This window comes from Somniosus microcephalus, chromosome 22 (genome assembly GCF_052327205.1).
Source record: "Somniosus microcephalus isolate GS21.2 chromosome 22, FLI_Smic_1.0, whole genome shotgun sequence".
Classification (NCBI taxonomy): domain Eukaryota; kingdom Metazoa; phylum Chordata; class Chondrichthyes; order Squaliformes; family Somniosidae; genus Somniosus; species Somniosus microcephalus.
The window spans coordinates 21,927,364-21,953,559 of record NC_141008.1 but is presented as its reverse complement, the minus strand read 5'-3'; the positions used below and the strand labels follow the sequence as shown (position 1 = coordinate 21,953,559).

Below are 26,196 nucleotides of genomic sequence, written 5' to 3'. Positions count from 1 at the left end.
CCTTTTTGTCAGTCACAGTTAGCGCCTGAATGGAATGCCAATCCAATTGTATTTTTCGGATCCATTCACGTCCCAATAATGGTGGTCCTCCATCTCGTAGTATATACATATATAGTTTCTGTGTTTCCTTGCCGTTATATTTAACTGGCACCCTTATTTTTCCTCTGGGGTAGACCTTTTGCCCCGTGTATGTCTTCAATACAATGGACGTGTCCTTTAAGGGTATATGTGAGAATAGCCGCTCATAGTCTCGTCGATTCATAACAGTTAGGGCTGATCCTGTGTCCAATTCCATCTTTACTGGGGACCCTGCTATCATGAGGGTGACCCAAATGGATCGGTGATCCTCCTTTGCGATCACGTTGTGTAACTTTAGACAACTTAGTCTCCTGCACCCAGAGTCCTTATCACTCTCCTGATCTTCCGAACTACTGTCAGTTTCTTTACTTTCTTGTACTGTTCCTTAGTAGTTCTTGTCCTGTTGGTTTTCTTTCCCGACCTGTAGACTCTTGCTATATGTCCCATTTTTCCGCATTGCCTGATACTTTGTCCTTAAACCAGCAGTCCTTTTGCTCATGGGTTGTTCTGCCGCAGCGATAGCACTTTTCTGCTCCACACGCCATTTCATTAGCGCTGTATTCTTGTGGTTTCTGTTGTATTTCCGCAGCTCCCCGTGCTGCTGCTTCGTAGGATACTGCCACGCTGAAAGCCTGTTCTAGCGTCAGGTCCTTTTTCGAAAGTAGTTGTTTCTGGGTTCCTTCACTCTGGAGCCCGCAGACAAACTTATCCCGTAAGGTGTCTGCCAGTCCTGCTCCGAACTGGCAGTGCTTCGATAACTTGCGTAGTTCCGTAAGATAGTCAGCATTGCTCTCATCTTTGTGCTGGTTTCTTTTATGGAACTTGAATCTTTCTGCTATCAGCAGCGATGTAGGGTTTAGGTGTTCCTGTAAGATATTAACAATCTCCTCAAAACTTTTCTCCATTGGTTTAGCTGGGGTAATTAAATTCCGCAATAGGCCGTACGTACTCGCGCCCATCAAATTCAATAATACCGATGCCCTCTTTCCATCGGCCACCTCATTTGCCTTGCAGTACACTTCAATTCTTTCCACATACGTGGTCCAGTCTTCTACCTCGTTGTCGATAGCAGTGATACTGCCACTTTTCGGCATTTTGGGTGATTTAAAATGGCGCCTCCCGCGCTTTTTCTTCTTCCCCAATGGAATAAAATGGCGCCTCCCGTGCTTTTCCTTCTTCCCCTTGCTGCCACGCTGCTCCTAGCGTTCTACAGGGTAATGGCGGCGACCCGCGGCTTCGGCGCGTCTCACTTTCCTTCCCCCCGTTTATTTTCTCTCCGCTGCCCAGTTCTTGAGCACCGACCGCGCCCTGTGCGCTCCACCCTCTCTCTCTCTTTTGTTTTCTTTTCCCGGCGACGCTGCGCGGCCCGTTTTGTAGAGCCGCTCGATCGAGCTTGAGCCCGCCGCAGTCCGGAAGGGTCAGCGCACTACCTGCTACCAGCATGATTTGCTGGAACACCTTAACTGGGGAGCCAAGCTCAGCTCTCCACAGCCTCTCCCACAATTCTCCGAACACCAATGAATCCTTTGGGCGGTTGCCCGCGGTCGACGCCCGTTGCTCAGACTACGACCTCCAAGAAACCTCCTCTCAGGGTGAGATCCCCGTGAGATGATGCAACACTGCAGGTGAGTTCGAACTTACTCGTCGCCACTGTAAAGTCCGCGTCTCAATAATACATGGACTTCGGGAGAACAGTTTAACAGGTACTTTACTGAACAGGAGGGTAACGTCAGACTGAAATACAGAAGCCTGCTAGGGCCTTTTATACAGGGGTGGTCACTGCCGGTACTGCAGTCTAAAACCAGTTCTTCCCTTAAAGGTACATACACAACAATAATGACATAGAATCATAGGGGGAAAAATTCAGTATCGCCCTGTTTGGAGCGCCATTAGCGGCTGTGTGCAAAGTTTAGCGCCTGGCGCTAATTATCGCCTCCGACAGCAAACTTGGCTTTTATCACCCCTGGAGGTGATTGGAGCGCTAAATCAGATGCTTCACACCTGTCTTAAGGTGCAAAGGCCGAGGAGCGAGGCACTACCTCAGAGCGCTGGCGAAGCTCATGTGATGTCAGTCAGCAATGGAACACAGACACACTGGCACCGGCCAATTCTTAAAGGGGAGGTCTGATGAAAGGTCAGCGACCTGAAACGTTAACTCTGTTTCTCTCTTCACAGATGCTGCTTGACCTGCTGAGTTTCTCCAGCATTTTTTTGTTTTTATCTTAAAGGGGAGGGTTGATTTTGCATTCCATCCACATCCTGCTCATTGCAGCCTTGAATCTTGGCCTGGAGAGACCTGTACATCAAATCTGCTGGAAAGAACAATGGAGAGGCCCAGGGAAAGAGCTCAGAGTGCAGCCCCCACAGTCTCTTCTAAATAGATACAAGGAAGGTCAAATCAAAATGAACCTGCAAAGTGCTGCTCAGTATGCAAAACTCCTTCACACAGCGTTGAACCTCTCCAGAAGTCTCTCTCTCTCTCTCAGAATGCGTGGTGCAAAAATGTCACCAACAAAAAAAGGCAGGAAGTGGTCGCCTTTAAATAGCACTCACCCAGTCCCTTCCTGACTGCAGAACGCTCCACTCAACCTGTCGTTGCTAGCAGCAGGCAGTAAGGCAGGGGGCGCCACTCAATGTCTGGTCCGCGGCGCTACCGGGGCGTTGCGCACTCGACTGACGTTACGATCTGCCAGCGCAGGAGATCGTGGAGGTAGTGTTTAGCGCCACCACAAAATGTCTAGGTAATTTCGCGAGCGGCGCAAACATCACCGCACCTGGGCACTAGTTGCTTTGCGCCGCATTAGCGCCCTCTTAAGGCGCTAACGGGAGGCGCAAACAACTGAATTTTTCCCCCCAACAGTCCATATGCAGGCTCACATGGATCACAAAAGGAGCTCACTGTGATGGCCCAAGAATCCTCACTCAGTCCTTGAATTATATTACATTCAGTGCTAAATTGCAACACACATGAATATAAGTCTCATTGTGCAATGAACAGCTTGAAAGTAGTTCTGCAGCAGCCATCTCGTGAGTAACATGCATACTCGACTAAAATACACTGCAGCAGTGGATTTCAAACCTTTCCCCATTGGTTGGGTAGGGGGCGCCTGGAATTGTTGACACAACCCTGGGGACCCACAATATTGACACACTCCTGGGGCTTCCTGTCGCAACTTCTGAGGGACAGCAATCCAAAAAGAAAAACAAGTGTTATCATTGCAGAAAGTTAGCGAGGTGATGCTCATGGTAAGTTGGATGATGTTGGATTACTGCGTAACGCATAAAGTATTATTCTGCTGCTAAGGTGAAACTGTGCAATTAGTATGTCCCTTTGAGGCAACAAGGTCCAATTGTGGTATAGACACATCCTTAGGTTCAAATGGAGGCCAATTGCTCTTAGGTAAATCCTGAGATCAATTGGAGGGTATATTCTGTTGCTGAGGAAGTTTCTCTGTGGATTGGTAGGTGCATATTAATCGGAAGCTCGTTCCCAAGATCAATAGAAACCAGTAAGAACTGAATGGCTTTCTCTTCTATACTTCCCCCAACCCTTCCCCAAGTGCGACACTGAAATTTACATGCATCAAATTGTGATGCTGGTAGTCTGGGGCCTGAGGTGCAGTTTATAGATCTTTGGCATTTTTGATAAGTACCTAAAGGGAAAAAAATTGCAGGGCTACAGGGAAAGGGCGGAGGAGTGGGACTAGCTGAAGTGCTCTTGCAGAGATCCGGCACAGGCTCGACAGGCCGAATGGCCTCCTTCTGTGCTGTAATCAGTCTATGATTTGTTTATTCTGAGCTGGAGTATAGGGTATGGCAGTGGTTCAGGGTGCAGAGCACAGTCCCAGGAGTTGGGAGGAGGTGGGGAATGGGAGGGAGGGGGGGCAGTGGGATTCGAGCAATGTACAGCGTTTTATCATTAAAACCACTGTACCTCAAGCAAAGCATGGTCTTACCTGTTTAATATCACTGGGAACATGGTGAACTGTCATGGTGGCTGTTTTGGGAATATTTCTTTTCTGATCTGATTTACAATCAGAAAAGTTGGAACACATCTGCAAAATTGGGGTGTGTCTCTAAAAGCATCAAATGTCATTTTATGATTGACAGCAGGACTGGCCAGTCAGAGAGCAGAATACAGCTTCCTTTTTGTTAAGCGCCACGTTCCCTGCCTAGTCCTATGTTGGAATGGGGAGAAGGTGGCAGCCTCTAACTGCATTCTGGGAGTTGTACTCTATTAGCACAGTGCATTTTGGGAACTGGTGCACAGAGGGATTCTGGTACATTGCGGGAGTGGGCTACTTGGTTAAACGTCTTCACTCAGAAACCTGGGAGGATGCAACAAACCTCACGGCACACACTTGTAACACAGGCTCAGAGCTCCAAATAACAATGTTCATCAGGAAATTTCAAACACACAAAAATCTGCCGTCTCGGTAAGCTTCATAATATTATTGTGAAATATTTAACCTTTCATTTTTCTTGTGTTACAAATCTTGGGGCCCCATTATGTCTTCTTAGCACCCTGATTTGGTGCACTAAAGGGCAGTAGAAGTTTGGATATTCAGCGGGAGTCAGTTCTGGCAGATTCCTGCTGGGGTTGCCAACCCCCCAGGATTGGCCTGGAGTCTCCAGGAATTAAAGATTCGTCTCATCGATGCAGCTGCGAGCAACCCCCTGAAGTTAAATCATTGGGGCACTGAAAAAATCGTGGGTTTTTTCATTTTCTCTGAACATTTTAGTTTATTAGTTATAAAAACATTGGCGATGGGGACAAAAGTGTGCGTGACTGGGCGGGGCGGTCGGAGGCGGGAGGTCACCTCCAGGAATATGTCCAGCCAGAGTTGGCATCCCTAATTCCTGCTAGATTTGGATCCGCTAAATCCTTCGGTTGGGCCTGGTCCAAGTATCTGAAGCAGGCGGGAGCGTCCGTTGTGTGTGTAAGAGGGGCGGGGGAAGGGGAGTGCCATTTTCCGGCCTCCGAGCATACTAGATGCTGAGTCCCCAGTAGGACCATGGCAACCTAAACCCAGTGGGAAGGAGTCCTGGGGCAGTCCTGCAGGCAGATTTTAAATGTTAGGCCTTTCACAGGCCCTTGTCACTTTTTTTATTCCAGCTCGCATGCGCCTTTGTGCCAATTGCTGTTATTTATTTCAAAAAGAAAATACTGCAGATGCTGGAAATCTGAAATAAAAACAGAAAATGCTGGAGATACTCAGCAGGTCAGGCAGCGTCTGTGAAGAGAGAAACAGAGTTAACGTTTCAGGTCGATGACCTTTCATCAGAACTGGAAAAAGCAGGAAATGGAACAGATTTTTAAGCAAGTGGGAAAGGGGGGGAAGTGATGAAAGAACAAAAGGGAAGGCCTGTGATAGGATAGAAGGCAGGAGAGATTAAGAGACATTGAGAGATATTCAAGGCAAGAGGAGATGGTAATGGGACAGGTTAAGAAACAAAGGATGGCTCGAGATGAAGTGTGAATTGCACTGGCAGAATGGAAGACAGCTGCCATGTGGGAGAGAAGAAAAAAAGACACAGACAAAAAGTGTGGATGAAAAATATATATATGATCGGGGCCGAGGTTATGATCTGAAATTGTTGAACTCTATGTTGAGTCCAGAAGGCTGTAAAGTGCCTAATCGAAAGATGAGGTGCTGTTATTTATTTATTTGCCCTGAGCTCCCTTTACTGGCACCAAGGTGACTCCGTGTTTAGAGGAAGGGAAGGGTGAGGTCCAGCAGAGAGATGCCAAGCAGGTCAAACTGCCCTTGCGGTGCGGTGTGCCCGCCCTCCTGCCAGCACCCACATCTGCTTATGCTGGAAGGTTCTTCAGAAGCACCCCAATCACAGCAGGACCGTGGGAAGCTGCCTTCTCAGGGTCTGAATCAGCAGCAGGGCAGATGCCAAGCTCTGCGAGGGTCACCTGCAGCTGCCATGCAGCACAGAGCTGGCACATGGGCAGGGACAGTAACGGTCAGCTGCGGCCTGAAACTTGGGGGCACATTCTTGAACGTAGGCTGCAGCGCAGAGTTATGGGATGTAGAAAAAAAGTCTCAAGGCTAATGGGATGTTGGCCTTTATCTCAAGGAGGCTGGGATAGAAAACTGAGGAAGTTATGCTTCTGTTGTACAGAGTCTTGGTCAGACCCCATCTGGAGAACTACCTTTAGTTTTGGCCACTACACCTCAGGAAGGCTATATTGGCCTTGGGGGGTGGGGGGGGCGTTCAGCACAGATTCACCAGAATGATACCGAGGCTAAAAGGGTTAAGTTATGAGGACAGTTTGCATAAAATTGGCTTGTATTCCCTTGATTATAGAAGATTGAGGGGTAATCGGCATCCATTTTTATCTGAATACACTTCTGTGAAGTGCCTTCTGATACTTTTCTACATTAAAGGTGCTGTATAAATGTTGAATCTCCCCTGGCATTGGTCACAGTGGGGTCAATTTTCTGCCATCGGAGGAGGCAGGCTTGGAGGCGGAAAAGGCGGGAAAATCAGATTCAATGAGGTCGGGTTCAGAACCTGCTTCCAACCCGCCTCCGCCGGATTTTGCCGGTGCCGGTTTTGGAGGTCGGGAAATGCTACCGCCTCCAGCTGGCCATTGATGCTTGTGATCACTAAGTGCTCGTTAAGGGCCTTTCTAAGCCTAGTTTGAGAGGCCCTCGTGATTTTTTGAGCATTTCAGCATGCTCCACGCACCTCCTAAACCACGCCAGGTAAACCTGGCAGGTTGACTCGTGGGTAGCCTCCTCACTGCTGCAGGTCTAACAAGACATCGTTTATTGCATCAAGGATTACTTGCAGGTGCCAGACCTTTGCTTTAAAAGGTCTCTGAACACTTTTAGAAGGCCTTCCAAATTCGGAGGTGCTGCAACTGTGAATCAATCAACTGTGGGACCTCCTTGGAAGACTTTCTCCCCGCTAGGACTGAGAGCTTCCCTAAAGGAGGCATCTGCAAGCAGCTTCGGAACCATTCGTTTTCTTTCTGCATGGAACTCAGATGAGGATGAGGACCATCCAGGGCAGCAGCAGAACCAGGCAGCTCAGGAGCAACAGCAGCAGGAGCCCTAACCTCCTGCTCAGTCACCTGATACTGCACAGGGCAGAAGGCACCAGCGCATCGAGGCACCTCGCCGCAGGAGATACCCCCCACAGAGGGTTTACAGACAAAGGATGAGCTACCTCAACATGAGTGAGCAGCAGTGCCAAAGGAGGCTGAGACTTTCGCGAGAGGTTGTCCGAGAGATCTGCGGCCTGTTGCAGCAAGACCTGGTGCCCAGAGGAACGGGTGGACACTCCTTACCAGTGGCTGTCAAAGTCACCACCGCACTCAACTTTTTTGCCTCAGGCTCCTTCCAGGGATCATCAGCAGACATCAGTGGCATCTCCCAGTCGGCCGCCCACAGTTGCATCACGCAGGTTACCGATGTCCTTTTTGCTAAGGCCCACAATTACATCCAGTTCTCATGGGATCAAGCAAGTATAACCGCCCGTTTGGTTGGCTTTGCAAATATGGCAGGCACGCCAATGGTGCAGGGCATCATAGACTGCACATATGTGGCCCTTACAACCCAGCTATCTTTGTCAACCGAAAGGGCTTCCACTCCCTCAACGTACAGCTGGTGTGTAACCACAAGAAGGAGTTCTTGCATGTTTGCGCCAAATTTTGTGGTAGTTGCCATGACTCTCATTCTGCAGCACTCTAGTGTTCCTCCACTTTTCAATCCGCCAAACCAACTTAACAGATGGCTCCTTGGTGACAAAGGCTACCCCCCTGAAGAAGTGGCCAATGATGCCAATCAGGAGGCCAGCTAACGAGGCTGAAGAACGCTACAACGCTAGCCACACTTCAACCAGGTCCATCATCGAGCAAACCATTGGGTTGTTGAAGATGCGCTTCCGTTGCCTTGACCGATCAGGTGGAGCCCTGCAGTACACACCATACAGGGTCTCCAGGGTGGTCGTGGTCTGCTGCGCACTGCACAACATCGCACAGCTTCTTGGCTTGCAGCTTCCTGATGAGCAAGTGGCTCAGTTCTAGCCCTCCTCGGATGAGGAGGAGGAGGCTGAGGAGGAGGGGGATCTGGAGGAGGAGGAGCTGGAGCAGGAGGAGGAGGAGCAGCAGGAGGAGGAGGAGAAGGAGCAGGAGGAGCTCAGAGGACCAGCAGCAGCGGCAGCACGCAAGCACATGGCTGCCCGGGATGAACTTATCCTGGCCAGATTTGCATAGGTTGGCCAAGTTGGCACATGTCCTTGGCTCCATCCTAGGACATCATTGACAATGGACATGACTCTCTGGTCTCCTTTCACTCAGGCCACCAACCTGACAACGCAAGTGTGGTGGTGCCTGCAATGTGGAGCTGCCTAAGGCGAAAGAACAGATGCCATAATGCCAACATTTTGCCTTCAAATCATTTTAATGCTTTCCAACAGGGATGGCATTTCATCAATACACAAACATTCTCCCAATCTCCACACAGATCTGGAGGTTATATCCCTTGCCAGCTGTACCCACAGAGATTTCTTTGGCAGGCCTCTTCCTCCAAGATGAGTGGAAGAGCACCTCGCTGCTAACTGTCATCCCCTCAAACAACATTTTCAGCGCCTCATCCGAGAACCTCAGGGAGGCCCTTGCCTTGGAATTGGACATAGTGGTTTCTCAAAAATGTTGCAGGTGGTGCAGCATAGGCAGAAATCTTGTGGAATGAGCCAAGGGAGCAAGAAGCCATAAAATCAGACTGGAAAAGTGCTGTCAACAGAGGCGGGTTTCAGTCCCAAAACACTAATTGACCAAGGGCATCCCACACCTCTGAAATCAAGTGGCCAATCAGGGGAAAATCTCAATTTTTTTAAAACTATCAGTGGAGGCAGGTTTCAAACCCACGCAAACCGAAACCCGCCTCTATCTCGTCTCCAGTGGGAAAATCGCCCCAACGAGTCAGAGGATACACTAGACCCCACTTTAACCTAACCCACCGCTTCAGACCAGATGCCCGTTTTATACCCCGCCCGAATATTTACTCATTGATGTCAATGCAGCATAAATATGGGCGAGGTGTAAAACCGGGGTCCCATCCGAACCTGTCCTGTTCCCACGAAGCAGGATAGGTTAAAATTGGGGCTACTAACTTCAGGATATATTATGGAAAGAAATTGGGAGATCAGAAGTGGGAAGGGGCCCCGTAACCTTGGAATAAATGATAAACTTTCCAGAACCTACATCGCCCGGTGTGTGGTAAGTACTATTCTAAGTGTATGCTTAAGTACTATTGCATGTAATATATATTTAATAAATCTATGAATGCTTGACCTCAACGTTTCAAGAACCTTATTGATTTTGAGGAAGAGAGAGAACATTTTATCATTTTTTTAAAAATCCTCGAACAGAAGAATAAAAATATGAGGTTTCGTTCTTGTACTTCAGTTTAATTACTATTAATCCCCAAGAGATTCCTGTGCATCTGGTATCTTGCTGCTCGAGATGAAGTTGCAATGGCAGACGTCTGGATCCGAATGGCACACTGCGGTTCCTGTGAAGCCAGGCAGAGGGCAGGACAGGACATAGCAGAGGGCTGAAAGGTTGTGCATGCTTGGAGAGTCCCCAAAAGGCACTGAGGGTCATGTGCTACGTTGCTAGAGGCAACGTGAAGGGGCGCAGAGCTGGGGCGAGAGGGAAGACCGAGGACAACGGGTGCTCTAGGAGTGGAGCAGAAGGACAAGCCATCGCTGCCGAGAAAGGGGAAACCAGTGGAAGTGAAAATTGGTGAAGATATGTTTTTTTTTAATAAGTTAATGGAATATAGTATCCTTTAGTGCAGTGTGTTTAAATTAGCCTGCTGGTTATGTAGCAGTGATTAGATTCGCAGCAGAACAACTCACGACCTCACACCCAATATCCAGAATGAGGACATTAAACTGCAAGTTATTAACACCTTCAACAGGAGCTGGTCAATTCTGAATAGCTCTCTCATCACCATTATTGCACCACTGGCGCAGAAAGAAATGGCTGGACTCACAGAGCTTTCTTGGGTCTTCCCGTTGTATTGCACTCTCACAAAGGGATCCGAAGCTCCATTTAGATCTTTCCGAGCCAGGTCTCTGAAAAGAAAAAAAGACTTGCATTTATATAGCACCTTTCGTGACCTCAGGACCTTTCCTATGCGCTGAACAAACATTTTGTATCGGTCTTCACGGTTGAAGACACTAAAAGCATCCCAATAATGGATAATCAAGGGGCTATTGGGGTGGGGGGGGAACTTAAAACAATCACTATCACTAGAGAGAAAGTACTAGGCAAGCTAATGGGACTAAAGGTGGACAAGTCCCCTGGACCCGATGGCCTGCATCCCAGAGTCTTAAAATAGGTGGCTGCAGAGATAGTGGATGCATTGGTTGTAATCTACCAAAATTCCCTGGATTCTGGAGAGGTCCCAGTGGACTGGAAAACCAGAAATGTAATGCCCCTATTTAAGAAAGGAGGGAGACAGAAAGCAGGCAACTATTGACCAGTTAGCCTATCATCTGTCATTGGGAAAATGCTGGAGTCCATCATTAAGGAAGTGGGAGCAGGACTTTTAGAAAATCATAATATAGTCAACCAGAGTCAGCATGGTTTTATGAAAGGGAAATCATGTTTGACAAATTTGCTGGAATTCTTTGAGGATGTAACGAGCAGGGTGAATAAAGGGGAACCAGTAGATGTCGTGTATTTGGATTTCCAGAAGGCATTCGATAAGGTGCCACGCAAAAGGTTACTACACAAGATAAGAGCTCACAGTGTTGGGGGTAATATATTAGCATGGATAGAGGATTGGCTAACTAACAGAGAACAGAGAGTCAGGATAAATGGGTCATTTTCAGGTTGGCCAACACTAACTAGTGGGGTGCCACAGGGATCAGTGCTGGGGTCTCAACTATTTACAATCTATATTAATGACTTGGATGAAGAGACTGAGTGTAATGTAGCCAAATTTGCTGATGATACAAAGATAGGTGGGAAAGCAAATTGTGTGGAGGACGCAAATAATTTCCAAAGGGATATAGATAGGCTAAGTGAGTGGGCAAAAATCTGGCAGATGGAGTTTAATTGGTAAAATGTGAGGTTATCCACTTTGGTAGGAAAAATAAAAAAGCAAATTATTATTTAAGTGGGAAGAGATTACAAAATGCTGAGGTACAGAGGGATCTGGGGGTTCTTGTACATGAATCACAAAAAGTTAGCATGCAGGTACAGCAAGTAATTAGGAAAGCAAATGGAATGTTGGCCTTTATTGCAAAGGGAATGGAGAATAAAAGTAGGGAAGCATTGTTACAACTGTACAGGGCGCTGGTGAGACCACACCTGGAGTACTGCGTACAGTTTTGGTCTCCTTATTTAAAGAAGGATATACTTGCATTGGAGGCAGTTCAGAGAAGGTTCACGAGGTTGATTCCGGAGATGAAGGGGTTGTCTTATGAAAAAAGGTGGGCAGGTTGGGCCTATACTCATTGGAGTTTAGAAGAATGAGAATTATTGAAACATATTGGCCTAGAAATTGGGTTGTGGGTTCGCCAGGGCTGTAGCGCCAGAAATTTTGCGCCAGCGTTAATGCGGCAGCGCCAGACGAAAATTCGGTTGCGCCGGGCCCAGACGGCGGCGGGCGCTAAAGGAGGGTTTTAGTGCCTCAAAATGGGCGTTCAATTGGGTTTTCCGGCGCTAATCCCCCGCTGCGGCACCCGATGTGGTGCGGCAGGCTGGGGAACTGCAGGCCTCCTCCTTCTGTTAAGGAGGAGCTGCCTGCAGCCGACAACTGACCGGCGGATTCCCCCGACATCTGAGCCCGGCACCTCGGGGAAGTGCCGGGCTCGCAGCACACACACATCAGGGCCGCGGGGGGGGGGTGATGCAGGAGTCCGGGAAGGGAGGTGCGGGCAGGCGGCCGCCGGGAACGCGGCCGGCCGCCGCTCCACCTTTATGCGCCGGCGCAAAGGCGTGTAAGAACCCTTTCCACAATCGTTGGTTGCGCCTGCCACGGGCGAGGCGGGCGCAACTGAATTTGGGCTTGGGGCCGGGTTACCACGGCAACCGGGATGCTGCGCACACCGATGACGTCATCGGTGCCGGCGCAGCGCTACCGGCTAACGCCGATGGTAAGGCCCAAGTCAATTTCAGAAACGGCTATAATTCCAGCGCAATGCCCTCCAGCGCCGCTAATTGGGCGCTAACCCCACTCAATTTCTAGGCCATTGATTCTGAAGGGGGTTGATAGGGTAGATGCAGAGAGGATGTTTCCTCTCATGGGGGAATCTAGAATTAGGGGGCATAATTTCAGAATAAGGGGGCACCCTCTTAAATCGGAAATTAGGAGGAATTTCTTCTCTCAGAGGGTCGTGAATCTTTGGAATTCTCTTTCCCAGAGAGTTGTGGAGGCTGGGTCATTGAATATATTTAAGGTGCAGATAGACAGATTTTTTAAAGGTAAGGGAGTCAAGGGTTACGGGGAGCGGGCAGGGAAGTGGAGCTGAGGCCAAGATCAGATCAGCCATGATCCTATTGAATGGTGGAGCAGGCTCGAGGGGCCAAATGATCTATGCCTACTCCTACGTCTTATTATGTTCTTATTGTAGTGTATGTACCTTTAAGGGGAGAACTACTTTTTACAGCTCCTGTATACTGTAGTACCGGCAGTGACCACACCGGTATATAAACCCTGAGTAGGGATCTGTACGTTTAGTTTTAGAGTAACCCTCATCCAGTAAATACCTGTTGATTGTTCCTGCAGTCTCGTGTCTAGTTATTGAAGGACACACAACATCAAAAGTACACGGATCTAACAGTGGCGATGAGGCAGATTCGAACCTACCTGCAACTCTGCATTACCTCCCAGGGATTCGCTCCTGGAGAACAGTGGAAGAAAGTTGAGGCCAGAAGCACGGGCGTCGACCACGAGCAACCGCCCAGTCATCCAGCAGAGATTTGAGCATCGCAGGGGAGGCTGTTGAGGGCTGGGCTTGGTTCTCCAGTCACGGTGGTCCAGCGAAACGGGCTGGCAACAGGTACGGCGCAGACCCTTCCCGGACAGCGGCGGCTAGAGCCGACCGACGGCACAGAAAAGGCCGAGCAGCATCGACGGGAGAAGAGAGAGGGTAGAGCGCACAGGGCGCAGCCGGTGTTCAGGACCGAACGGCGTCGACGGGAGAAGAGAGAGAGTCGCGAAGGAAAACGCGCAGAGCGCAGCCGGTGTTCAAGGGATGAGCAGCGTCAGCGGGGAAGAAGGGGAAACGCGCAGAGCGCAGCCGGTGTTCAAGGGCCGAGCAGCCGCAGCGGAGAAGAAGGGAGAGCGCGGGAAACGCCATTTTGAGCCGCAGCAGAGAAGAAGGGAGAGCGCAGGAAAATGCCATTTTGAGCCGCAGCAGAGAAGAAGGGAGAGCGCGGGAAAATGCCATTTTGAGCTGCAAGAAGAAGGGAAAGCACGGGAAAACGCCATTTTGAGCCAGTCTAACCACACCCAGGGATGCCAAAGAGTGGCAGTATCACAGATCACAGCGTTCGACAATGAAGTCGAAGATTGGACGACATATGTCGAACGCATAGAAGTGTACTGCAAGGCAAATGAAGTGCCAGATGAGAGGAAAGCGCTGGTATTGTTGAATTCCATGGGTGCAAAAACTATGGCTTACTGCAAAACCTAGTAACCCCAGAGAAGCCAGTGGACAAGGATTTTGGAAACATAGTGTCAATCCTACAGAACCACTTAAACCCCACACCGCTGCTGATAGCAGAAAGATTTAAGTTTCACAAAAGGAACCAGCATAAAGATGAAAGTAATGCTGAGTATTTAACGGAACTGCGCAAGCTATCGAAACACTGCCAGTTTGGAACGGGACTAGCAGATACTTTAAGGGACAAGTTTGTGTGTGGGCTTCAAAGTGAAGGAACCCAGAAACGGCTTCTATCAGAAAAGGATCTTACGCTGGACAAGGCTTTCAGCATGGCAGTATCACACGAAGCAGCCACACGGGGCGCTGCAGAGATACAACGGAGACCGCAAGAATATGGCACAAATGAAATGTCATACGGAACAGTGAAGTGCTATCGCTGCAGCAGAACAACACACGACCATAATGATTGCTGGTTTAAGGACAAAGTGTGCAGACAGTGTGGAAAAGTAGGACACATAGCAAGAGTCTGCAGGTCGGGAAAGAAAACCAGCAGCAAGAAATCTCCACAGGAGAAGTACAAGAAGGTACAGAAGGTGACGGAGAGTAGTTCAGACGAACAGAAAAGTGATACAGACTCCGGAAGCAAGGAGCTGGGTTGTCTGAAACTACATAAGGTGATCCAAACGGAGGATCATCAAACTATCTGGGTCACACTCAAGATAGCTGGAGTCCAAGTGAAAATGGAATTGGACACAGGATCAGCCCTAACAGTCATAAACCGAAGGGACTACAAGCGGCTATTCTCACATATACCCTTGAGAGATACAGAGATTGTCTTGAAGACGTACACGGGGCAAAAAGTCTACCCCAAAGGAAAAATAAGGGTGAACGTTGTATATAACGGTAAAGAAACACCAAAAATTGACATATATGTATTGCCAGATGGAGGACCACCACTACTAGGACGTGAATGGATCCGGAAGATACAGCTAGATTGGCATTCCATACAAGCACTGACTGTAGATGCCAAAAAGGATGACGACGCCACACCTGGACAACTGTCAAAAATGCTAACTGATGCACAAGAAGTGTTCCAGGAGGGACTTGGAACACTAAAAGGCATAACAGCGACGATCAAAATAGAGGAAAATGCAAGCCCAAAGTTTTTTAAGGCCAGACCGGTGCCTTATGTGATCCGCCCAGCCGTCGAAGCAGAGCTGGAAGGTTTGGAACGTTCAGGAGTACTGTCCAAAGTGGACTGGAGCGAGTGGGCCACACCCATCATTCCTGTAATGAAGAGGTCATTGAGTAATATGCCTGGGGAACCAAAGAAAGTTCGCATCTGTGGGGACTTTAAGGTGACAGTGAACCCAGTCCTTCACATGGTACAATATCCGCTTCCGCGGATTGAAGATATTTTCGCCTCGCTATCTGGAGGGAAACGCTTCACTAAGATTGATCTGGCCCAGGCGTACCTGCAAATGGAGGTAGAAGAAGCCTCGAAACAGTACCTCACGATCAACACTCATAAAGGTCTCTACCAATACAACCGGCTGGTGTTCGGGGTAGCATCAGCTCAATACAACCGGCTGGTGTTCGGGGTAGCATCAGCTCCGGCTATTTGGCAAAGGGCAATGGATCAAGTCCTGCAAGGGATTCCAGGGACCCAGTGTTATTTGGACGACATCCTGGTCACGGGCGAAAATGACAGTGCTCACCTTGCCAACCTGGAGCAGGTGCTCACTAGATTGAAGGAATATGGGCTCCGAGCAAATCGCCACAAATGCGAGTTTTTCCAGAAGCAGATCTCGTATTGTGGCCACGTTATTGATGAAGAGGGGTTACATAAGTCCCCTGAAAAGATTGAGGCAGTAGTCAAGGCTCCAGCACCGGAAAATGTGTCACAACTGAGGTCGTTCCTCGGGCTGGTGAACTACTACCATAAGTTCTTGCCGAATTTGTCTACAGTACTACACCCACTGAACACCCTACTGCAAACGGGGGTACCATGGAAGTGGAATGACGAATGTAAACGAGCTTTCCAGAAGCGCAAAGAATTGATCACATCAAAAGAGGTGTTGGCTCATTTCAACCCAGCACTACCAATTCGGTTGGCGTGTGATGCATCACCCTATGGCATTGGAGCGGTGCTGTCGCACAAGTTCCCGGACGGCTCGGAGAGGCCGGTAGCCTTTGCGTCTCGGTCACTAACCTCAGCTGAGCGTAACTACGCCCAGATTGACAGGGAGGCACTCAGCCTAGTGTGGGGAGTGAAAAAGTTCAACCACTATCTGCACGGGCAGAAGTTCACCTTGCTGACTGACCACCAACCACTTGTCTCCATCTTTAATCCAAAGAAGGGCGTGCCGGTGATGACTGCGCAACGGCTACAAAGATAGTCGCTTTTTCTAGAGGCGAACCAATATGAAATCGAGTATAAGGGCACGAAACAGCATGGAAACGCTGATGGGCTATCACGCCTGTCACTGCCTACTGCGGAGGAAGCACCAGCAGTGGACCCTGTCAAAATATTTCATTCGACTACAATTGAACGCTTGCCAGTAACGAACGCGGATATAGAGAAGGAGACCCGAAATGACCCGACACTGTCTCGGGTATATGACTTGACGGTGAAGGGATGGCCAACACATGGCAACTCACCGTTGCCAGCATTCTCATCCAGAAGAGAACAGCTGTCAGTATGCCAGGGGACCTTGATGTGTGGATCCCAAGTGGTAATTCCACCCAAGTTAAGGGAGAGAGTGCTCAATGAGCTTCACGAAGGCCATCTGGGAGGGGTGAAAATGAAAAGCCTTGCTAGGGCTTATGTGTGGTGGCCGGGGATCAATCAGCAAATCGAGGACCTGACAAAGAGGTTGCTCAGGATGCCAGAAGGTCCAAAATGCACCACCACATGCCCCTCTACACCCATGGGAGTGGCCCTCATCTCCATGGCAACGGGTGCATATTGATTTTGCTGGTCCATTCATGGACTCAATGTTTCTAATAGCCGTGGATGCGCAATCGAAATGGCCTGAGGTGATCAAAATGTCGTCCACCACCACGGAGAAAACTATTGCAGTCCTACGGACCATATTTGCCAGGAACGGCTTGCCAGAGCAGATTTGCTCTGATAACGGACCACAGTTTGTGTCCGAAGAGTTTCGAAGATTCATGAAAAAGAATGGGGTAAGGCATAACACATCCGCCCCATATCATCCAGCCACAAATGGATTGGCTGAGAGGTTCGTACAAACCTTTAAAAAAGCAGTAAGGGCCATGTGCGATGACGACATTCCACTGCAGCATAAGGTGGACAATTTCCTGTTAGCCTACAGAAATGCGACACATGCAGTCACCAACCAGACCCTGGCCATGATGTTCTTTAACCGAAGGTTGAGATCTCGTCTGGATTTGCTCAGACCAAATGTACGAAGAGATGTTGAGAATAAGCAATTCCGGCACATCAATGAGAAGCCGACAAGGAGCTTCAATGTAGGGCAACCAGTCTTGGCCTGCGACTACCGAACAGAGAAATGGCAACCAGGAACGATATGCACACAGCAGGGGCCACTAATGTACACAGTGGATGTTGGGGAGAACATTGTGAGACGCCATGTTGACCAGATCCTAGAGTCACAGGAACGAGTCAACCCCATGTCTCGCGCACCTGGTGATGAACCCGACATACAGGTAGCATCTACCCCAGAAACAGTAGCATCGGAAGCTGATGAACCAACTGACGACAGGGGGCCTCCGCACCAAGAACAAGACACTCAGGAAAGGTGCTATCCAGAAAGGATCAGGAAGCCGCCCCAAAGACTGAATTATAAATGGACTATTTTCAGTTAATGTGCATGTTAAAAGTGTTAATTGTTAAATGAATGTTATGGTACTGTCAATCTAAAAGGGGAGGAATTGTAGTGTATGTACCTTTAAGGGGAGAACTACTTTTTACAGCTCCTGTATACTGTAGTACCGGCAGTGACCACACCTGTATATAAACCCTGAGTAGGGATCTGTACATTTAGTTTTAGAGTAACCCTCATCCAGTAAATACCTGTTGATTGTTCCTGCAGTCTCGTGTCTAGTTATTGAAGGACACACAACATCAAAAGTACACGGATCTAACACTTATGTTTACAAGTTACAGTGAACAGAGTGCCATTGCTGGAAGCCTGGGGGAAGGTGACAGGACCAGTGTTTTTTTGGCAAGGGCTGGTGTCCAATAAATGGAAGCGAAGCTAATAAAAATTCCTTTATTTAAATGGTTTAAAAACTTTTTTAAAACCCCATGATGCTTTAAAAACTTCATCGACTACAAGAGCACCATCTAGAAATGTCTTACTTTGTACAAGACACAAAATGAAATGTCAACTGTGGCTCTCTCGGGTTTAAAACATGTACCTGACTCAGAGAGGATTACTGGGGTATTTCAGTAGCAAGACAAACACAATGACAAGATCAGAATTCCTCACAACACACTGAGAGCGTGAGGCCCGAGTGTACATTTCTGTTATTCTCTTTCCTAATTTGCCCCTTGTGTGGAACATGTCCTTTGCAACTGTGACATGGAGAAGTGAAAGGGGTTTGTTCAGAGGGTGACAGAGGACTAGGCTGGAAAAAAAAAGAAAGGTGAGCAACACAACTTCTCTGAGTATTCCACCTCCTCCTGATTTAAAAATAGCTCTATGTAATTTGTTGCTGTAACAGTGAGGGAATTTCCACAGGGACTTTTCTGAATGATTTGTTATAGGAGACCTTTTACAAACTGACTCATAATCAGCACCTGATCCAAACTCAGTAGAGGTGGGCTGATGCATTTTTTCCCATTCGATCAAGCAGCTGAAATTGTGGCAGTCACACAGACCACACCTGGGACAATGCAGCCCATATTTACCTGTGCATTCGGTTCTCTGGACTGTCTCTTTAATAGGTTTCTTCTCTGAGGCAACTAATGAAGCAATATGGAGCTGAAGACTTGGCTGCTAGAGTGAAAGCTGCTGCTGAAATGTATTAACTTGTAGGGTTCAAGGCTCTTGAATAGCTATTTGAATAGCTGATTAACTCTTGACGTGACCGTTAAGAGTTTAGAAAAGTGAGCAGAGTCTGTTCTGAAACAATGGCCGCAACTTGCTGAAAAAATAAAGGAGTGTGAACAATGCACACTGTTATTCATCTGTAAATAGGCCAGAAAGTTCAGGGGCTGTGAGTTGTGAAGCTCCAGAACTTGTTGGTCGATTTACGTCGCTCCGCTGTTTGCTTTGCACAAACGGCATCTCGTCCTTAGCCTCCCTGTTATTTTTTAAGAACTTGCTGGATTTGCACATTAATTGCCCGTTAAACTCACCACATAAAGTTAAGTCTAGTAACTAATAGTGTAAGTACCCTTTTAACAATGTGATAATTGTTAATGACTGCCAATCAACCTCTCTGGCCCAGAAAGCAAACAATTTAAACTGTGGAGTCTCATTCTTTCAAGTAGTGAATTGTTGTTGGGAGATTTTAAAAATGTCAAAATACTTTTCTTTTCTGTCTTTTTTATCTCTCTCGCTCTTAATCCAATCTTTCTTTCCCTCTCTTTATTTCTCTTTCTGTACCTGACTTGACTCTAATTCACCCAAATTCCTTCTCTGCTGTTCCTCTGTTTCCTTTTCCATCCTTAAACATCATTAGTTAAGGTGAGAGATTGTTGCTCCCACTGTTCACTAAGGTCCCAGTTGCCCTGTTCTCGCCGCACGGTTATCAGCTCGCACTTCCAACAAGTTACGGTGCAAAAAGTATTTGCGCTGAAGGGTGCTGGAAAAAGTTTAACTAACGGCACACGCTGCGAGATGTCCCGCTCCAGCAAGTTCTGGCCCACACAGCAACAGGTATAATTTGCTAGAGTCAACAAATACAGAAGAATGCTGAGCTCATCAGAGCCTGGGCAGAGAGAAAAGGTCAACCCCTGGGATACAGCTGTGGACCTCCTAGAGTCTGTGCATCTCAGTTTGAAGACTTTCGCTGTAAAACACAGAAGGGGCATCTGAGTGCCATCTGTTACTATAAAATATCTCCTGTTATCAGATTAGGATAGGTTCCAATAATGGAGAATACAGACATAAACCTCAGGCTGAGGGATAATAGCCATTCACTGGAGTAATACTTACCAGGTCGCCTAATTACCCAGTTAATGTATTCATCAGTTAATGCTGACTAAATCACTCACTCACAGGGTTATTACTGACTAAATCACTCACTCACAGGGTTAATACTGACCATATCACTCACTCACAGGGTTAATACTGACCAATTCACTCACTCACAGGGTTAATACTGACCAAATCACTCACTCACAGGGTTAATACTGACCAAATCACTCACTCACAGGGTTAATACTGACCATATCACTCACTCACAGGGTTAATACTGACCATATCACTCACTCACAGGGTTAATACTGACTAAATCACTCACTCACAGGGTTAATACTGACTAAATCACTCACTCACAGGGTTAATACTGACCATATCACTCACTCACAGGGTTAATACTGACCAATTCACTCACTCACAGGGTTAATACTGACCAAATCACTCACTCACAGGGTTAATACTGACCAAATCACTCACTCACAGGGTTAATACTGACCATATCACTCACTCACAGGGTTAATACTGACCAAATCACTCACTCACAGGGTTAATACTGACCAATTCACTCACTCACAGGGTTAATACTGACCAAATCACTCACTCACAGGGTTACTACTGACCAAATCACTCACTCACAGGGTTAATACTGACCAATTCACTCACAGGGTTAATACTGACCAATTCACTCACAGGGTTAATACTGACCAATTCACTCACAGGGTTAATACTGACCAAATCACTCACAGGGTTAATACTGACCAATTCACCCACTCACCCACAATGATTTAGATGAGGGGACCGAGTGTATTGTATCCAAGTTTGCTAACGATGCAAAGCTAGGTGGGAAAGTAAGTTGTGAGGAGGATGCAAAGAGGCTGCAAAGGGATAGAGACCGGTTAAGTGATTGGGCAAGAAAGTGGCAGATGGAGTATAACGTGGGGAAATGTGAAATTATCCACTTTGGTTAATAGAAGAATAGAAAAGCTGAATATTTTTTCAAAGCTGAGAGACTAGTAAATGTTGGTATTCAAAGGGACCTGGGTGTCTTTGTACACAAATCACGGAAAGTTAACATGCAGGTACAGCAAGCAATTAGGAAGGCAAATAGTATGTTAACCTTTATTGCAAGGGGGTTGGAGTATGAGTCAGGAAGTCTTGCTGCAATTATATAGGGCCTTGGTGAGACCTGGAGTACTGTGTACAGTTTTGGTCTCCTTACCTAAGGAAGGATACACTTGCCTTAGAGGGGGTGCAATGAAGGTTCACTCGATTGATTCCTGGGATGAGAGGGTTGTCCTATGAGGAGAGATTGAGTAGAATGGGCCTATATTCTCTGGAGTTAGAAGAATGAGAGGTGATCTCATTGAAATGCATAAAATTCTTAAAGGGCTTGACAGGGTAGATGCTGTTTCCCCTGGCTGGAGTGTCTAGAACTAGGGGTCATAGCCTCAGGTTAAGGGCTTGGTCATCTAGGACTAAGATGAGGATAAATTTCTTCACTCAGAGTGTGGTGAATCTTTAGAATTCTCTACCCCAGAGAGCTGCGGATGCTCAGTCATTGAGTATATTCAAGACAGAGATTGACAGAACTTTGGGCACGAAGGGAATCGAGGGATAGTGCAGGAAAGTGGCTTCGATGTAGAAGATTGGCCATGATCTTATTGAATGACGGAGCAGGCTGGGAGAGCTGTATAGCCTATTCCTGCTCCTATTTCTTATGTTCACAGAGTTAATACTGACCAATACACTCATCCACGGGGTTAATTCATCTCTCTCTGGGTAAATGTCTGGGGGTTTTCCCTGTGTAGTTTCCGACATGTCCCGTCTCCTTGGCAGAATATGTGGGGCTAGAATGGTTTGTAGATGTTCGTTAATTGTTTTTGACTGGTTCACGATTAACGAAACCTGTGTGAATGATGTCGGGGAAAGCAGACATCCCTGACCTATTAAGCTGTGTGTTGTGGCTGTGTCTTTGTGATCCATTCTTTGTGCAATGTGTCAGGAAGCCCAAGATTTATCATGCACCATCAGGTGTCCTTAATTAACAGCACAGCCTTTGCATGCACAGTCTGTCAGCCCATGTGCCGCATTTGAGGAGCTAAACATCCAATTAGTTCCCATCCACATATTTTCTCTGTCTTTTCCGCAACTCAGTGTGAGGTACCGTACAACTGTTTATATTGGCAATTAAAATATTTCTATTTTTTTCTTGCGGGAGGACCGGACCAGAGGCACAAAAATATCTTTGCTGCAGATAACGTTGATAGGAGAGGGCTAAGTGGGAAGAATATAAGCAGATCTACATTTAGCAAAGCACAAGGATAAATTGTCTACGAATTTCAAAAGGAGGATTCGATAACTAATTCCATGGAACAAAACTCCAATTAATGCTGACTTACTGGTTCCATTCTTATCTACCTAATCGTAGACAGTGAATCACCTGCAACGGCTTCTCTTTCAACTCCCACATCATTACCTCTGGTGTCCCCCAAGGATCTATCCTTGCCCCTTTTCATCAACATGTTACCCCTTGCAACATAATCCGAAAACACAGCGTCAGTTTGCACATGTACACTAATGACACCCAGCTCTACCTCACCACCACTTCTCTCAACCCCGCCACGATCTCTAAATTGTTAGACTGCATGACCGACATCCAGTTCTGGATGAGCAGAAATTTTCTCCAATTAAATATTGGGAAGACCGAAGCCATTGTTTTCAGTCCCCGCCACAAACTCCGTTCCCCAGCCACTGACTCCATCCCTCTCCCGAACATCTGTCTGAGGCTGAACAACAGTGTTCGCAACCTTGGTGTCTTATTTGACCCTGAAATGAGCTTCCGACCACATATCTGCAGCATAACTAAGACCGCCTATTTCCACCTCCGTAACATCGCCCGTCTCTGCCCTTGCCTCAGCTCATCCGCTGCTGAAACCCTCATCCATGCCTTTGTTACCTCTAGACTTGACTATTCCAACGCACTCCTGGCTGGCCTCCCACATTCCACCCTACGTAAACTTGAGGTCATCCAAAACTCGGCTGCCCGTGTCCTAACTCGCACCACGTCCCGTTCACCCATCACCCCTTTGCTCGCTGACCTACATTGGCTCCTGGTTAAGCAGCGCCTCGATTTCAAAATTCTCATCCTTGTTTTCAGATCCCGCCATGTCCTCGCCCCTCCCTATCTCTGTAATCTCCTTCAGCCCCACAACCCCGCCACCCCCCCCCCCGAGATATCTGCGCTCCTCCAATTCTGCCCTCTTGAGCATCCCTGAGTATAATCGCTCAATCATTGGTGGCCGTGCCTTCTGTTGCCTCGGCCCTAAGCTCTGGAATTCCCTGCCTAAACCTCTCCGCCTCGCTACCTCTCTTTCCTCCTTTAAGACGCTCCTTAAAACCTACCTCTTTGACCAAGCTTTTTGTCATCTGCCCTAATTTCTCCTTATGTGGCTCGGTGTCAAATTTGTTGTCATATAATACTCCTGTGCAGCGCCGTGGGACTTTTACTACATTAAAGGCGCTATATAAATACAAGTTGTTGTTGTTGTTACCTTTCTAGGATACGACAAATTGTGTAGCTCTCACAGCGTTTTACAGGAGGAGGGCATTCAGCCTATCACTCTCTGCAAGGGCTATGAGCTTCTTCCCATTCCCCATACTGTTTAAAATACTTTTGATACAAGTATGAATTGTTACTCTTGTAGCTTGTGGAAAATATAGGGAAACAAATTTAGGGGATTGGGGGAATCAGGAGCACATTGAGGGGGTGGGGTGGGGTGGAGCAGAGTGGGGGAGGGGGGAGGGGTGGAGCAGAGTGGGGGAGGGGGAGGGGTGGAGCAGAGTGGGGGAGGAGGGGAGCAGGGTGGGGGAGGGGGAGGAGAGGAGCAGAGTGGGGGAGGGGGAGCAGAGTGGGGGAGGGGGGAGGAGGGGAGCAGAGTGGGGGAGGGGTGGAGGGGAGCAGAGTGGGGGAGGGGGAGGAGAGGAGCAGAGTGGGGGAGGGGGGAGGAGGGGAGAAGAGTGGGGGAGGGGGAGGAGAGGAGCAGAGTGGGGGAGGGGGAGGAGAGGAGCAGCGTGGGGGAGGGGGAGGAGAGGAGCAGCGTGGGGGAGGGGAGCAGAGTGGGGGAGGGGGAGGAGAGGAGCAGTGTGGGGGAGGGGGAGGAGAGGAGCAGAGTGGGGAGGGGAGCAGAGTGGGGGAGGGGAGCAGAGTGGGGGAGGGGAGCAGAGTGGGGGAGGGGGAGGAGAGGAGCAGCGTGGGGGAGGGGGGAGGAGAGGAGCAGTGTGGGGGAGGGGGAGGAGAGGAGCAGCGTGGGGGAGGGGGAGGAGAGGAGCAGCGTGGGGGAGGGGGGAGGAGAGGAGCAGAGTGGGGGAGGGGAGCAGAGTGGGGGAGGGGGAGGAGAGGAGCAGAGTGGGGGAGGGGGAGGAGGGGAGCAGAGTGGGGGAGGGGAGGAGGGGAGCAGAGTGGGGGAGGGGGAGGAGGGGAGCAGAGTGGGGGAGGGGGAGGAGGGGAGCAGAGTGGGGGAGGGGGAGGAGAGGAGCAGAGTGGGGGAGGGGGAGGAGAGGAGCAGAGTGGGGGAGGGGGAGGAGAGGAGCAGAGTGGGGGAGGGGGAGGAGGGGAGCAGAGTGGGGGAGGGGGAGGAGAGGAGCAGAGTGGGGGAGGGGGAGGAGGGGAGCAGAGTGGGGGAGGGGGAGGAGGGGAGCAGAGTGGGGGAGGGGGAGGAGGGGAGCAGAGTGGGAGAGGGGAGGAGAGGAGCAGCGTGGGGGAGGGGGAGTAGAGTGGGGGAGGGGGAGGAGGGGAGCAGAGTGGGGAGGGGGAGGAGAGGAGCAGAGTGGGGGAGGGGGAGGAGAGGAGCAGAGTGGGGGAGGGGGAGGAGGGGAGCAAAGTGGGGGAGGGGTGGAGGGGAGCAGAGTGGGGGAGGGGGAGGAGGGGAGCAGAGTGGGGGAGGGGGAGGAGGGGAGTAGAGTGGGGGAGGGGTGAGGAGGAGAGCAGAGTGGGGGAGGGGGAGGAGGAGAGCAGAGGGGGGGAGGGGGAGGAGGGGAGCAGAGTGGGGGAGGGGGAGGAGAGGAGTAGAGTGGAGGAGGGGGAGGAGAGGAGCAGCATGGGGGAGGGGGAGGAGGAGGGCAGAGTGGGGGAGGGGGAGGAGGGGAGCAGAGTGGGGGAGGGGAGGAGCAGAGTGGGGGGGAGGAGAGCAGAGTGGAGGAGGGGGGAGGAGTGGGAGGAGGGGAGCAGAGGGGGAGGAGGGGAGCAGAGTGGAGGAGGGGGGAGGAGTGGAGCAGAGTGGGGGAGGGGGAGGAGGGGAGCAGAGGGGGAGGAGGAGAGCAGAGTGGAGGAGGGGGGAGGAGTGGAGCAGAGTGGGGGAGGGGGAGGAGGGGAGCAGAGGGGGAGGAGGGGAGCAGAGTGGAGGAGGGGGGAGGAGTGGAGCAGAGTGGAGGAGGGGAGCAGAGTGGGGGAGGGGGAAGGGGTGGAGCAGAGTGGAGGAGGGGGAGGAGTGGAGCAGAGTGGGGGAGGGGGAGGAGGGGAGCAGAGGGGGAGGAGGGGAGCAGAGTGGAAGAGGGGGGAGGAGTGGAGCAGAGTGGAGGAGGGGGGAGGAGTGTAGCAGAGTGGGGGAGGGGGAGGAGGGGAGCAGAGTGGGGGAGGGGGGAGGGGTGGAGCAGAGTGGAGGAGGGGGGAGGAGTGGTGCAGAGGGGGGGTGGGGAACACATCAGAATTATTTTTTAAATGGTTGACAGCAAGACTGACTTTTCAGAGAACATCTCCAGACTACAGACATAGTTAATTTGCCAACCCAAATGTTTGTTGTGTGATGCTCATTATGCGCAAGGGTTCTGATAGATAGATAAACACTGGAATAAGTTGATTACATTTCCAGGAATAATAAAGGAATTATGAGTATTTGCCAATAATTATTGTGTTTCAATTTTCTTTATTGATCACCCCCCCCCGCCCTGCCATTCTTTTGCTCTGTCAGAGCTGGGACAATGAGTCTGTCTGTGCCACTTACTGTCAATGGCTCTGGACAATCAATCAATAGGGAGCCATCTCCTCTTCCTCCTCCCTCTCCCAACAATTACAGCTGCAGATCACTTTATCAGGCACTGGCCTCTTCCAGTATTTTCTAAAACTAACATTTGCAGCTCAGATCCCCACTCTTTGCTCAGCAAGTCACGAGCTTTCCTACAGAGCACCTTTTGAATAATAATTACAGTACGAAGCCAGTGCAAGCTAACAGGAACTGACATTGCCTATGACCTTTAATAAACCAAGAGGGTACTTTACCATGTTTGAAAATATGAAACCATTCAATTTTGTTTTTGAAATGTTTCAGTTCTTATTATGAAT

General features: G+C 49.2%; 1 protein-coding gene across 1 annotated transcript in view; it reads right to left on the bottom strand.

Moving 5' to 3' along the window:
- Nucleotides 1–26,196, bottom strand: part of rasa4 (RAS p21 protein activator 4) — a 336,682-nt gene that overhangs the window by 115,205 nt on the left and 195,281 nt on the right. Inside the window, exon 6 of the mRNA XM_085964291.1 lies at nucleotides 10,098–10,179. Coding sequence (XP_085820417.1) covers nucleotides 10,098–10,179 — 82 coding nt within the window. The remainder of the gene's footprint in view (nucleotides 1–10,097; nucleotides 10,180–26,196) is intronic.